Genomic DNA, 16,257 nt, shown 5'->3' on the forward strand with positions numbered 1-16,257 from the left:
CTCAAAACATATGTTTGAAACAAAAACTGTGTTACTTGTGGAATAAATTATGTTTATGTCTATGACTTATTTGTTTTATTCCAGCCACAAAGTTGATACCGAGCTGTTTTAAATGTGGTGACTCAAAGCAGCAGACTGTTGGAATCATTTCAGATATTGTCTTTTGAATGGAAATTAATCAGATCTTTATAAGACAAAACATACATAGGTAGCCATTCTCAGCAACACACTCTATCAATCTGATGACTTCAATTTATATGTCCTGTTTGGTGGAGAGTGGCAAAGGGGAATGAATTCAGTTAATTTAGCAAGAATTCACTCTAACCTCACATATAAGTTTAGTAACTGAATGACATACATTTCACATACAAGTATACTAAAATGCTTAATGCATCCACTAATAAAGTAAATAGTCAATTATAAGCTCTTTATAAGCAATAAATACAAGTGACCTATAAAGCGCATATAGGTTTTTTCCTAAAGGGATAGTAAAAGATTACATCTTTTAGTAAACTATGTTTCTTTGATAATACTTACCAAATCACATTATTGTTAGAGAAATAATCTCCATTACCTCTCAAATCCAACAACTTAAGAGAGATGAAAAACTTCCTCTTTCCTATCTGTGTTCTTAATAGCTGAAGGGAAGAAACTCTTCCCAAAAATCTTTCATTAGCTCCCTTCACCAACACTAAATGGCAAATTACCAGCTTTAGATTGAGCGATACCTCAAGGAAAATGCTTGCATTTGTAAGTAAGTGTGGGAGGGTTTAACAGTAATCATTTTCTGAGAAACATGATTTACTAAAAAATTTGCTTTCTCCTTCAAAAACATTACTTGATCACATTAGTGTTAGGAAAATAGGTATTAGGAGAGGAGATGCTAAGAATCTTACCTCTGGTCACATTGAGGATTCTTCTTTGTATGAAGGCAAACCTAATATCTGACCAGAAAAACTAACAGTTATGTTAGCCATGATGGCAATACCTGGGTAATTGACAAGGAAACAAATGATTTTTCTTTATATAGTAAAATCACCAGCCAAATCTAGTGAATTTAACACTGTTCTGCACCCATGTTAAAGCTGTGCTGACTTCAAACTGATACTTGATCTCTTGAGATTTCAAAATATGCAAAACGTATTTCCCACCATTGATTTGTCATATCCTCTTTCCCTAGCTTGAGTGAGAGATGGAGGAATTGCTGGGCCTCAGGGCACACTTCCATGTATGTTTATGTAGATTATGAATGCATCGATCAAATCCTGCAGTACCATGGAACCTTCAGATCTGGAACGTAGATGGTTTGGGTCCACTGAAACAGAATGTAACTCACTCATTCTGCACATAGAGTTATCAAGAAATATGTATGACAGCAGATTCAAGAAGGTACTGGCTTATGGCTCAAACAAATTTGAAATGAGTCATATCAGCACCCAAGACAAACACCAACTGGGAACTAGGATGAGAGATTTGGGCCTCTCAGATGTAAAGTTAGTTAATATGTCTGATAGACCCTAGCTGAGTACTATATCCACTTTACTGTGCTGTCTGGATGTGTCTTATATCGTGGAATAGTAGCCTTTGGTCATAGTGAGAGCAAATATTTTCTCCTTGAAAGCAGTGAAAAAGTTACAAAATTGTGGGATTAAAGAGTTTAAGGGACTATACTGTTGCTGTAGTCAATGAAAACTCTCCCCTTTGCCTCATACACCTTCAAAGTGGAGGGCCTTCTAGCTAGTGAGGTTCTATCCACAACAGAAAGCTGAAACACCTTTCTTCACAAGGCTCTTTCCTGACAAGAGCCAGGTGAGAAGGGGTAAATGGATGAAACACCTGCTACTATTTCTGTTTGAATAGGCTGGGCCCCATTGAAATTTTCTCTTGGACCATCTATTGCTAGATCTAGGAGATTGTTCACTCAGGACATTCTCAGTTGAGAGGGGCTATCCTATTCATTAAATTGTATCTAAAGCGCCTCAATTTTCATATTATTTTTGTTGCCAAGACAATGAGTGGGGGAGAACGTTGGCATATTCCCCAAACCTCTACACACTGACTGAGAGTGCATTCAAGGTACACCACTCTGGGTGGTTCACGATTTAACCTCATAACAAACAAATCATTCATAAGGGGGTCCCAAAGAGCATACATTTTTTCAAGAATTGATATGTGGATGGGACACTCTGTTTCAAGAGTCGGGCCTCTTCTTGTCAATGAATTGGCACTTCACAGAGCTTGTCTGATTTGAACCCTTAAATTCAACTATAACTGTGTGCTGTTAAATTCCATACATTGATTAAATATATTCAACAAGCCATAAATCTATTGAACAATCCATATATCAGTCATATATGTTCATTAGTTCCATACATTGATCAAATCCATTGATATATAAGATCATTTGTGATTCCTTGTTAAAATTTCAATTCTTTGATCATATCTATTTTGGAACAATACAATTCTGTTATATCCATTGTTGTCTCTTAAACTCTCCTGGCAGCCTGCATCTACTTTCAGGCCAAACCATTCTCAGCTGCAGAATGTGTCAGGCTCATTCATCATTAATATTCATTATAAACAAACATCTCATTCAAGTGATTCTGTTGAGTGTTTTCCCTTAATGCACATCCCACCAAGCTTCATCCAGTTACATCACTGAGTAACAAGACAATTCATGCAGTGCACAAATAAAGAAGTCTGGTGCCCATCATAAAGCTGTGGGCAGTCAGTCAAAATGTCAATCTCAGCTGTTAGGAGGTTTGGGAAAGAAATACCTTGAATTCTTTCCTCTTTATTAATGGAATTCGGGGACTTGGTGCCACTTGGGAATGAAATAATTGCCCTTGAGTTTTATTCAGTCTATTATCGATCTGCTGATCAAAGTCTGTTTGCTGCAGCTTAGAATGGTGTGTCCTGAAAGTAATTGCAGGCAACAAGACAAGTTTAAAAGTCAATTCTTGTGAAGCCTGCTTATGTGATTGTACTGAAAAGCCAAGGCCTGATGCAGATTTAGGGCTGACAGACACATGCAGGCCTTGCACATCATGAAATTCTAGTTACCCACGCTGCCAGGGTATTAGCCATCTTGTGATGCCCATCGCTCAGTTAATCACCCTGGCAATGTGGGCTATGATTTTCATGAATTATCAATGCCTTTTTTTTCCAGCCAGTCCAAAAACTAACAGCAAACTCGATCAAATCTAGAATATGTGATATACCAGTGGGAGTAAATGACATTCATGGCTGGCTTTCTAAAATGAAAGATTCTGGAAAGGCCTGGGTCACATTTATTCATCATTATTAGTGTTCGGAGACTTCATCAACTTTAACTGATTGTGCAAGAATATGGAAGAAAAGATGTTCATCTGTTTCTTCCAATTCACTAAAGCCTCGACCTTAATGGTCCTTGCCAAAATGCATGTAATTGTGTTGACCAGTCAGCTTAGATACTGCCTGCACAGGCAGACCAGTAATGGTCCTTGCCAAAATGCATGTAATTGTGTTGACCAGTCAGCTTAGATACTGCCTGCACAGGCAGACCAGTTATCAGCTCAGTGGCTTTAGTAACTGCGTCATTTATCCATGCAGTGAAATCGATGCATCAGCTAACCCTATCCTTGTATAGCTCAGCATGCCATTCACTTTGTGTAGTCGGCCAGTATATTAAGTGGAATCTGCCTAAATGATGAATTTCCAGTCACTGATTGTAGTGTACTACTGGCATGGATGAATAACCTGTTTGGCTGGCAACCAAAATGGTTTCATATGGCCTGGACTGATGGCAAAAATGATTATCCATGTCCAAAACTATCCCATGCACCAAGACTTAAAGACCTTAAGGTAACGATTGGACATGCAAGGTGACTTATGCCCACTGGGCAGCCTAGAAGAGGGAATTACAAGTTATCAGAGTAGATATAACAGGAGCAAAGAAAACAAATTCACCCAAGGTCAGCAACTGTGTTGCTGCCTTCTGTACTTGTTACTTTACCTGCAGCTTGAACTATGCATGCAGAGAAATTAAGAGTAACAACTTTACATCCCTTTAAAAATTCTTTCATTTCTAACTAACTTGGTGTAATAATCGTTGTGGACATTCGATTCATCACTTTCAATGTGAAGGGACCATCGAAGTGTCAGCCAGTGACGACGTCTTCAGATGTAAACTTAGCATGTTCCTGGAGTCTGTACATACTCCTACTCTATTTTGCCTTTAGTCCTAATATCAGCTGTGTGGATAAGATATTTTCTGTCCATGATACACTAACACTCCACATAGTTATAGATCAACAACTAATATATTCAAGGCAGATCCCGTGCATGTCCTTATCTTTTCCATCTTCTGTGGCTTAATGGTTAGAACATCCGCCTTGGATGTGGAAGGTCATCGGTTCAAAAGAAAACCCCCGCGGAGTCATACCAAAGTCTAATAAAAATAGTACTAGCAGCTGCCTCACTAAGTCAGATCATCATTAAGAGGTTAGTGTCAACCTGGTGTCAACATGGTGTCAAGATAATGTTTCTTGATGGCACATCATGCTACATGTCGGCAGAATGATGCCCCAGTGATAGACATCACTGTAACTGTCACACTGCATACATAATAGTAAAATGACTTTAAAATTGTTAAAGCTATACTAGAAATACAAATCGCACACACATGCATAAACATGGTGTACCAGTTTACCTGCACAGCACATAAGTAAGTGAAAAAAATATCAACAGTGTGCAAGAAAGCAAACAACAACTGGCACTAAGGACACTGGGTTGCAACACAAGGTCAAAAGAAAAAAATAAAGTCAACAATTGTGAGAAATGTAAATAAATATCAAAATTTTCAAAATTACCTTAACAACATGTACGACATATTTTCAGGTTTAAAAACCTTATGTTAATGCAATCACCTGTACAGAAGGGGCAGTAATATCAAGACTTTCAAGATGGCCAAAAAAGGAGGCCATATTAGATATGGAAGTGGCACCATTTTCATTCAAGAAAAACTAGTTATCATAATAAGTCTTCTGATGGACACCCCATGGCAGTATTACTTTTCATTCAGCATGATTAACACAACATGATTTTAAAGATGCTCAGTGTGGAGGCAGTACTGTACATACATCTGGCACCATTTTCATTAACAGCCAACTAGACATTATGAGAAGTTTTCAGTAAAAACGCCAGGTTCATATAACCATCCATTCAGGAGTAGTAATGAAAAAAGGATTTTCAAGATGGCTGCTCTGACTGACATATTAAGAATGAGATCAGTCCTATTTGTATTTAGCAGCAACCAGAAATCAAAATAAGTCTGATTTCTATTTAGGAGGAGTAGCAGTAACAAGATTATCAGAATGGTTGCTGTGGTGGCCATATCGAATGTAAGATCAATACCATTTTCATTTAAAACCAACTGGACATAATGAGAATTGTTTTGTGAGAAAATGCCATGTTGATATGACTATCCAGGCACCCATTCTTCAGGAGTAGCAACAAAATGATTTTCATGGTGGTCACTATGACAACCATACTGGATGTCCAAGCAGCACCATTTTCACCTCATGCTAAGCAGGCTATGGGATGAATGTGAGGTGTGTTCTCAGATTAGTTTGGAGGGAGTACCCATCATAAGTTTGTTCTAATGGATAGATAGATACTGGGTGAGACTGACAGTGGACAACGGACCATCCCATACTATTTTTAGCTCTATATCCAGTAGAGCTTAAAATAACGATTACTTAATTTTACTTAATATTTAACAAAATAATTAATATCTGTAGTAAAAACGAATAATACGTGATAGTGATTTAGTAGTATGGTGTTAACTGAGAATTTATAACAAAGGTGAGGGCAGAGGAGCACCTTTTACAATGGGTGCACTGTTTGAATTTCTAACAAAGGGGAGAGCAAAAGGGGCACCTTATACATCAGGAGCACTGTTTGAATTATAAGTGATGAGGCCAAAGGAGTACCTATTACTACAGCTGAAGCACTGTTTGAATTTCTAATGGCCATTAAGCGAAAGTGGCACATTTTACAACAGCTTGAACGCTATTCAAATTTCTTATGGAGATGAGGCCTCGGGGGCACCTTTTACTGAATTTCTGAGATGAGGCTAATGGGGCACCTTTTATAACATGTGCACTGCCTGAAGGAAACAGAACATTGTGGACCATATGAGGCAATTTATATAATGAACCAAACTTGCTACTGATGATCAAATCTAGACCTTCATTCTATCATTAAGTAAAAACTGAAGATATTATATTTAAATAATTGTATCCTACATATATAAACATAACAATATGTAACAAATTGAAATTACTCATTTTCATGGAGAAAGGCTATCTAGTCATCTGGAGCAAAGCAGGGTCAAAGGCTTTGGAATGCAGAAGGGAGGGAAGAATTTGGCATGCAGAAGGGAGGGAAGAATTTGGTATGCAGAAGGGAGGGAAGAATTTGGAATGCAGAAGGGAGGGAAGAAGTTGGAATGCAGAAGGGAGGGAAGAATTTGGTATGCAGAAGGGAGGGAAGAATTTGGAATGCAGAATGGAGGGAAGAATTTGGTATGCATAAGGGAGGGAAGAATTTGGAATGCAGAAGGGTGGGAAGAATTTGGTATGCAGAAGGGAGGGAAGAATCTGGAATGCAGAAGGGTGGGAAAGGCTTTGGAATGCAGAAGTGAGGGAAAGGCTTTAGAGTGCAGAAGGGAGGGGATATGGGAGTAAATGGGAAGGAAAGTGGTGGAACCCCTCTGTTTGTCACAAGCTGGAGCAATGGTACATTATTCTATCTTTGGTGAACCAAGAAAGCATTTGCATATCAAAAACTGCAGGCAAGCTATGTCTTGCAAACGAAAATGTAAATCCCCATATTTTAATAATTAACAGATGTAAAACAGAACCAATAACATCTGACTCAGACTGGTACACAATTCAATTCAACCAATAGAAAACACAGTGTTAAAAGCTAGTTTCTGATTGGCTGATGGTGGAAACTAAGTCTCAGACTCAAATCCTGTTTTATGATCTGGCCTTGTAGTCACAAAACTATTTTGAGCATAAAAACTGACTCAGAGTAAAAAAAAATTAATTTAAAAATCATATTAAGAGTTGCTCAATTTAATAAAAATTTGGCATGATTGTAGAAAAACAAGTAGATGACACCCATCATTTTAGTGATTCTCTCACTTCTCTCACAGAAATGTTATTGAAGATAATATATCTGCAAATCTGAGCACAAGTTCATGTATTCTGCTCAGTTTTGAAACTTCAGGGCCTAATTTGACAGAACAAATGTAAATATAAACATATTATGTTTAGTGTACATTATGCAAATGGAGTAAGTGACTATACACATATTTCCAAGACTTTATTCTATGCAAAGACGTTTTTCATAAAGATTTTATTTTGAGCAAATGAATCAGCACACAAATGAAGAGACAAAAATATTCACGTACCCTGTTTTTAAAATGAGAACATTTAATGAGCATTGTACCTATCACAAAAGAAAGAGCAACTCCACAGAAGTTCCAAAATGAGGAGATAGCTGTGGCTGTTGCTCTCTGCTCTGGAGGAAACCAAACCGATGCTACTAAGGCTGGGCCTCCAAAAGGCACAATTCCTGCTATACCATTTATTGTCTGTCCCACATAGATCAACCTGCAAAATTAAATACATAAGTATAACAATGTCAATAAACTATATTATATATATATATATATATATATATATATATATATATATATATATATATATATATATATCTTAAAATGTTTTTTAACATTCAGCAAGTAATTTATTTCTCGTGAGTACAAAGAGAAAATTCAAAAAGACATTATTATAAATGAACTCCCAAAATAATTCCTAAATGTCCTATCACAAGTCCAAACATATAAAACGCTCTGAATGAATTCCAAAATGTTAGTTGGCTAATCAAGTGTACTAGCTTAGTAATAAAAAACTGCAGCAATCTCTCACTAATACAAATGCCTAGTTACTGTCTCATACAGTACTCTTTCACTACTACACAGCCCTTGTATATGTATAATGCAACATTCTTCAATAATACACTGGCCCAGTGACTGTCTGATACAGTATTCTCTGACTAATAGACAGGCCAAGTGAATGTCTCATACAGCACTCTCCCACTAATACACAAGCCTTGTGACTGTCTGCTGCAGCAATCCTCACTAATGCAATGGCCTAGTGACTGTCTGATACAGCAATCCTCACTAACACACTGGCCTTGTGACTGTCTCATACAGCACTCCTCACTAATACACAGGCCTAGTGACTGTCTGATACAACACTCTCTGACTAACACACAGCCTAGTGAATGTCTGATACAGTATTCCTAACTAATATACAGGCCTAGTGACTGATACAGCAATCCTCACTAATACACAGTTCTAGTGAATGATGCAGCAATCCTCTCTAATACACAGGCCTAGTAACTGTCTCATACAATACTCTCTTACTAACACAGGCATTGTGACTAATGCAGTAATCCTCACAAACACACTGTCCTAGTGACCGTCTGATACAGCACTCTCTGACTAATACATGGGCCTTGTGACTGTCTCATACAGCAGTCTCATGCTAATACACAGGCCTAATGAGTGTCTGATGCAGCACTCCTCACTAATACATATACCTTGTGACTGTCTCATACAGCACTCTCACTAATACAGGCCTACTGAATGTCTCATACAGCACTCTCATGCTAATACTCAGTCCTAATGACTATCTGAAGCAAACTCTCACACTAATACACAGTCCTAATGACTATCTGAAGCACACTCTCATGCTAATACACAGACCTAATGACTGTCTGATACAGCAATCCCTCACAATCTCATTACAACATGCTTCACACTCGGTATTGTCATGTAACCCTTGTAATTAAGTAGTAGTAGATTATATGAACTGTATATTTCATATTTTACCACTTTGACTATAATAATGCTCACATAAAAGTCTTATTGTGATAAATACTGTACTGTGTAATTTACATGAACGGTTACCTCATCCAATCTCCGGATAGTTTTTGTCAGCTTTCTACCAGGAGTTTGCCTTTCATGAAATAATTTCCTAAAGTTTATTGTTTTAATTTTTAATTTTTTCATAAAGCATATGTAGTCTATAATATATCAATCAAAATACAGTTACTACAGGTATACTGTTGGATGGTCAATTGCAGTAGTCAAAACTATAGAAGAAACCATTCTTTTCAAGAGTCATGTTTGAAGTAAATTCAAATATATATATTATAACACATGAGTTGGATTTTGTTCACTGCCCCCTATACTGTGCTTCTGAAAGTACCTGATTTTTATATTAGTAGTGAAAACATCCAAATAAATAAAAACACATATTAAGCTGAAAAGGTTGAATGACATAAAACATACCATGTGGCCATGGGAGGTTCCTGTGTGATACACCTTATCCCTGCACCAATCAGCATCAGGCTGGATGTCAAGAGAAGAGAAACTCGTAAACCTTGAAAAGGTGTACAATTATTTTATGAGTGTTGGATTTGTTCATTATATTTTATTGAAATTTGTGCATTATAAGATTAATCAAAACCAGCCTGTGAGAATAAATTTATGGATTTTAATCTGCAGATGTTATTCGAGATCATATTGCTGGGTGCCCAAATTTTGTATTTTCCACAATGCTGAAACATTTATTAGCATTCACCACAATTTTTGCAGCAGAACTTGTATTTTTGCTCATTTTCAGAAACTGAAATATTTTGCTACTTTTCTTATCAAAGTTAGAATTCCATGAATTCAGTATTCACTATCTTCAAGCTTGCTTTCACAGAACACAATTTTTCTAATATAAAATTCAAAAGGCATAAAAGACATTAAAGGTCCATTTAAATAAAAGAACTTACAAAGCCAAGGATGTCAAGAGAATGGAAACTCACAAACCTTGCAAATATGTACATTTATTTTTTTTGTACCAGATTCATGCATAATATTTAAACTGGAGCATTACAAGATTAATCATAACCATTATGTGCAAATAATTTTGTATGGATCTTAAACTTGTTTTACAATTTCTTACCATAAATTAATTTCATTGTAAAATCGTTTCCTGAAATCTATCATAGGTGTAAAATTCCTCTCATTTCTCCCACGTACCATATATATTCACATATAAGTCAGATTCTCTTGCAAACAACTTAGACCCTGATCTGCCCTCACATATTAAACATCAGAATCTATATTGCTGTTTACTGTTTAGACCTAACAAACAATAGAGACCCAGATCTGCTGGTGAATCAAATGATGTGCCAATCTGGCTCTGTATTCTAGTATATACAGTACCTGCTGTCTGTAAAACCTGACAACACTTACATGTGATAAAGCTAATCATCTATGGTTGTATATTCAAACAGAATTACCAGAATGAGAAAAAATTTCAACATTGACTTTTCCATTCTGGACTCCTCCTCAAAAGCTGATTTTCAAGTTATTTCATTGCATTTCTCAAATGATTTAAATTTGCTGATTTACCTGTAACCTTAAATCCCTCCCTCCCTACACTTTGCTTTTCAATAATCTCACATTGCATCCACTTACCTGGTATTTGTTTATTTACTTATTTCTTCCTTTATTCATTTGGAAAGTAAAATGGCATACACAAAGTCAGGCATATACTGCAGAGAACGTGATTGTACCTTTCCTATCCATAAAGTAACACATCGGTATCGCAAATACAATGTACGAAATATTTCCCCAGTTGGCCATCATTCCAATGGTGCTATCGGTCCACCCTTTATACACAGCCTCAGAGGTCTGTGCTATTGGTCCCCATGTGTTCCATATCAGCCCTTGGATGGCATTGGCATAGGAGAAGACTGCCAGCACATACCATCGACGTTTGAAAACAGCTATCTTGGCTTCTTGTGTAGGCACATTTCCATTTTTCTCCAAAAGAAGAGGTTTCTTCTCCAGATCACAGTCAGACATCCTGTGGAAAAAAAAAGATGGATGGATGGATGGATGGATGGATTGATGGATGGATGGATTCATTAAGTACAGTCTAGAAATCTGTATCCATGAAAAAGTTTTTATAACATCACTGATTGAAATACAGGGTTTTCAAACTTCCAGTACCTGATGAGCTTGTATAAGTATCATATCTGGTCATTCTGTGTGCTCAATTTAACTGACAAATCAGGTTAGGTACATTAGTACTGTCATGTGACTGTAGGTGTTCACTTTTTACAAGAGAGAGTTGCACAGTTCAGTCAAGTCTTGATGCAGTACAGGATTCAGTCATAGTGGAGTGGAAGGGAATGGGGTTGGGGTTGGTGGTTGGGGGTGAACTTCAATGATTCTAGTTAAAAGTAGTCAGCTGTTAAATGTCAACAAAAACCTAAACCCCTTGTCCAACCAAACCCATGTTGTTGACAACATCATTGACCCTTGTGCCATAAATACCCTAACCCAATTTGTAAAGTTTAATAAGCTCAGATACATTTAAGATCTATAATTAGAAGGTAGCAATTTAAATTAAAATGATACAAGATTTCCCTGTATATTCAGGGTCCAAGTTTATCATTTCTTACCCCTGTGAAATAGAAACAGGGACATACTGTTGATTCATACATTGATTCACCTCAGTCAAAATGTTCCAAGTTTATTACAGACATCTGCAGACTGAAAGATGACCAAGTAATTATTTGTATTTAACTTCTTTTTAGAAGACACATGGATCAACAACAAAAAAGAAGCAAACTGAACAAGTTTTATTAATCTGCATCCCAGGTTTGGGTAGGTGCAAATTTGGTTAGGAGTGAGACAGGCTCAGACACTGACATATGAGTGACATTTCTATTGCATCTCTATATGTCATCAAAATTTAGGTGAAATCTAACTAGAATTTATAATGCTTAAGTACATGAAAAGCAGTGAAATTGCCTCGAGAACAAATCAAAAAGGGCAAAACTTTTACAAAAGTATGATTGTGGAAGTCAGTCCTTGGGGAGATCCAGGTGAATTTTCAAAATTATATAATCATAGTGGGAAGTATTAGATATCGAATTGTATCACTGACCTCTTGAAGAGGTCCTATTTTCCTGATTGTTTCATGTAAATTTGGGATCTGTATCACAGGAAAATCCTTAATGACCACATTATGATCTTGCAATCTAAATGCATAAGATCAACTCAAAGTAGATGAGCACAGTGAAATTATGGTCCTTACAATACTGTGCAATGTCATCAGGCAAACAGAATCAGTGGATTTTGACACCCCCAGTCTCTGATTTGTCATCTTCGTAACTCATCCGAGGGAACTGGTCTTGTAGATTAATTCTTTTCAATTTATCACCGAGTATTAAGTTTATATACCCCTAACTGCCTGTTGAAGATACATGTAGAAATATTCTACTCCCTAAGATGCAAGCATGAAGTACTTCTCAAAAAAATGCTAGTTTATTCAGTCATGTGAAATATGGCTAATCAAGCTGAAAATGAACATTAATTAAAGTGTGTGTTGTATCGCACTAGACCTTTTTGACCTAAGCACATAACAAATGCAAGATATCAAAGGTTACCATAGAAGCATGTGTGTATGTGTATGTATGTGTGTGTGATTTGTATTTATAATATAGCTGAATTAACACATTTTCAGTCATATTGCTACTTATTACATCATTAAATGTAATAATTATGTAGGCATGTGTGTATGTCTGATTTGTAAAGTTAATTATTGTATTGTTTATAGTTGGTGTGTGTGTGTGATTTGGATTTGTAATGTAGCTTTTAAAAAAATCAGTCATATCACTACGATGTCTACAGCATGACAGATTATAGTGATTTCTAGCACTGAGGCATCGTGCTACAGACATGTAGCATGATGTCCCACCCAGTCACATTATGCTGAGACAGGTCAACCAGTCCTAACACTAACCTCTTAATGCTGAGCGCCTAGCCAGACAACTGTAAGTACCATTTTTTATAAGTCTTTGGTATGACTTGTCTGGGGTTCGAACCTGCAACCTTATGCATCCAAGGCAGACTCAGTTACTAATCTTTCCCATAGCTAAAATCAAATAGCTCTAGTGTTTTTATCACCCATTTAAAAGGGTATAGTCACAGTGAAACACTTTGTTTCTTCATCTCTCTATGTACCAGTAATCCTGTGAAAGGATCTAAATTCCCCTTCTTTTTGCACATGTATATACCAGAAGAGAAAAGGACCCACAGTTTCCATTAGTTTGTGTAGGTATGTACTAGTACACCTAGGAAAAGACCTACATTCTCCATTAATTTGTGCACTTTTATGTATCTTAAGCAGTGGCGTCGCTAGAGGGGTGTGGGGGGTGCGGACCACACTGGGTGACACCATCTCAGAGGGGTGACACCAAAATGAAAAATTGCAAATTTTACAGAGCACACACTGCTCAGTCTAGTCGGATTTCATAAGCAGATAACCGATCATAGTTAAATACATGACTAGCAGGCACAGCAGTGGCGTCGCTAGGGGGATGAGGAGGGTGCAGACTGCACCGGGTGACACCATCCGAGGGGGTGACACCAAAATGACATTACTAAGGATTCTGTATGGTCTGTTACGGAAGGAGGACCATGGGGGTGACACCATGAGCTACCGCACTGGGTGGCACCAACCCGAGTGACGCCACTGATCTTAAGAAAACTAAGTTGGAGTTATCACAATTACAATTAAATATATCATTTCAAGTGTACATTTGACCTAGCCAATAGCATTCAAGTGTATATTTGACCTAGCCGATAGCATTCAAGTGAATATTTGACATAGCTAATACCATTCAAGTGATTCTTCCATCTGACATAGATATAAAACCATTCACATGAGTATCTAACAGCTAATACCATTCAAGTGAATAACTGACATAGTTATAAAACCATTCAAGTGAATATCTGACATAACTAATACCATTCAAGTGACTATCTGACAGCTAATACCATTCAAGTGAATACTGGACCTAGCCAATACCATTCAAGTGAATACCTGACATAGCCAATACCATTCAAGTGAATACTGACATAGCTAATACCATTCAAGTGAATACCTGACAGCTAATACCATTCAAGTGAATACTGGACCTAGCCAATACCATTCAAGTGAATACCTGACATAGCCAATACCATTCAAGTGAATACTGACATAGCTAATACCATTCAAGTGAATACCTGACAGCTAATACCATTCAAGTGAATATCTGACAGCTAATGCCATTCAAGTGAATACTGGTCTTACCCAATACCATTCAAGTGAATATCTATCATAGCTAATACCATTCAAATGAATACATGACATAGCTAATACCATTTAAGTGAATATTGGACCTTGCCAATACCATTCAAATGTACATTTAAGTGCCCAAGGAAAGGAAAATTGCTGTGACTAGTACATTGTATAATTATGTGCCCTGGGTTCTGTGCTAGCTGCTAGCACCCTCGTGTATATTACCCTAAAATGGGATCTACCTGTGGGATCAGCCACAAAGGCTCGTGTTGTTGCTTACAATTTAAATGTGTCATACAGGGCCGGCGCCAGACTATCTGGCGCCCTAGGCTAGGTTAGATTCTGGCAACCCCCGCCACCCCGGCCGAAAAATATCAATTTCAAAATTTATAAACAATATATTTTTTTATTTTTTTCTTCAACATTTGAAATTTTCGTATACGCGTGATTTTCACTCACTCATTTTGCTTGTTCCGGTCAGCCTGGTGTTTCGGTCAGGCTGAATCTACCCGATTATTTGTCCCTGCATGAAATAAACCAGGATGAAAAACGACCCTCAATAAAACTGAAATTTATTTTTCAAAACTGTTGATGATTTGGAGAAATGCGTCCCTTGAAATCAGCGCCCTAGGCGGCTGCCTAGTTTGCCTATATGGTAGCTCCGGCCCTGGTCATACATACCTAATATAAAATAATCATATTTTTGTATACTATACGTATGACTGATAGTTAAACTGTAAGCAACGATACGAGCCCCTGTGAACTCAACCCTGTCCTCAAGTTAGCGGCTAGAAGTGGGATACAAACTTTTAGATCACGTGTACTTATATGCTCGTCATCTTAAAAGGCTTTGTAAGGATTTGCATAGAAATGCGATCCTCCACATGAACACAGTACAGTTTGCTATTTTATCCCAATTACAAACGGGGGCGTTCTGATACAGATAGTACCGGATGTAAAACAATATGAATTCGTTTATACGTATATGTTACTTCAACTGGAGCTCGTTTACGTTGTTTGAAACAAAAAAGATATTAATTGCACCCACTCCCTTCTCATGAAGTTGAGTGTCATCAATATGTTTCAGTCGTTTTGTGTAGACAAAAGTGCCATATGTTCCTTCCCCAACAGTACTGACAACAAAAAACGGGCAATGGCGTTTATGAAGTTTTAATTACCTTGATGATTCATACTTATGGTCCTAGTCATGTGCTCTGTAGAGGAAGCATATAAAATACAAAAACAAAATGCAGCACATACCTGAGGCTGTGTGACCCAGATTTTAACCCATAAATGGGTATATATTCAAGAGATGAGCAGAGGGTAGCTCACTATCACATGACTTTTATGGAGTCACATGACGGCGTAAATCAAGAGGTTATCTATGGGGAATTATTACCATCACAGACTGTGTAACAATAAACATGTTATATTTTAAACAGGCAGTAAAGCGATATACATAGTATATCAATACTTCTATATTGCAACATTGGATAAAAGGTTATATTCGTGAGTTTATGATGAAGAGGGACAAAGATTTGGACGACCTTTTGCAGTCGCTTAATACTAAAACGAACCTCCCATATTCTCAACTCATTACTAAGAATAGTACATGCTTGTTCAATAATCTTTGTCAGGTGAACATGTTCTGTCAAGAAATGCACGAATAATACCAATTTTTGTCTCAATTTCAAATTGTAAAATCAAGAACATGAATTTGGCTTTCGGTATCAAACGCAAAAAGAGCGCATGTTGAAAAATCAGGGAATGGTTTGAAATTTCTAAGCATACAAGTTTTTCTTTACCCTTTGTTCCTGGAACAGCAGAGAGAGAGAGAGCGTACAGACCTTTTGCTGAAAAGTCATTTTAAAAACTAAGACCTCATACGAAAAAACTAAATAAAAATTAGGTCACTAACCTAAACCAAAACCTCTAACTTAACGAGAGTTTCTCTAATTTGTTTAGTATTTTTGTTACTTTATCTTTTGTCGTTTGTGTTTTTCTAAAT

The 16,257-nt window shown here is 37.0% G+C and overlaps 1 protein-coding gene across 5 annotated transcripts in view; it reads right to left on the minus strand.

Moving 5' to 3' along the window:
* Nucleotides 1-15,601, minus strand: part of LOC149792354 (solute carrier family 49 member 4-like) — a 47,573-nt gene extending 31,972 nt beyond the window's left edge. Inside the window, exons 1-4 of one of the 5 annotated variants that reach the window (XM_089970930.1) lie at nucleotides 15,510-15,601; nucleotides 10,690-10,982; nucleotides 9,410-9,500; nucleotides 7,498-7,661 (exon numbers count right to left, since the gene is read on the minus strand). In XM_089970930.1, the coding sequence (XP_089827056.1) occupies nucleotides 7,498-7,661; nucleotides 9,410-9,500; nucleotides 10,690-10,981 (547 nt within the window). In that variant the 5' untranslated portion in view covers nucleotide 10,982; nucleotides 15,510-15,601. Of the gene's footprint in view, nucleotides 1-7,497; nucleotides 7,662-9,409; nucleotides 9,501-10,591; nucleotides 10,983-14,415; nucleotides 15,052-15,297; nucleotides 15,384-15,509 lie in introns of those variants that run through there. The other 4 variants (XM_089970928.1, XM_089970927.1, XM_089970929.1 and 1 more) reach the window with 4 other exon arrangements.
* Nucleotides 15,602-16,257: the final 656 nt, after the last annotated feature.

Source organism: Sinohyriopsis cumingii, chromosome 9 (genome assembly GCF_028554795.1).
Source record: "Sinohyriopsis cumingii isolate HCF-2022 chromosome 9, ASM2855479v2, whole genome shotgun sequence".
In the NCBI taxonomy this organism is placed as follows: Eukaryota; Metazoa; Mollusca; class Bivalvia; order Unionida; family Unionidae; genus Sinohyriopsis; species Sinohyriopsis cumingii.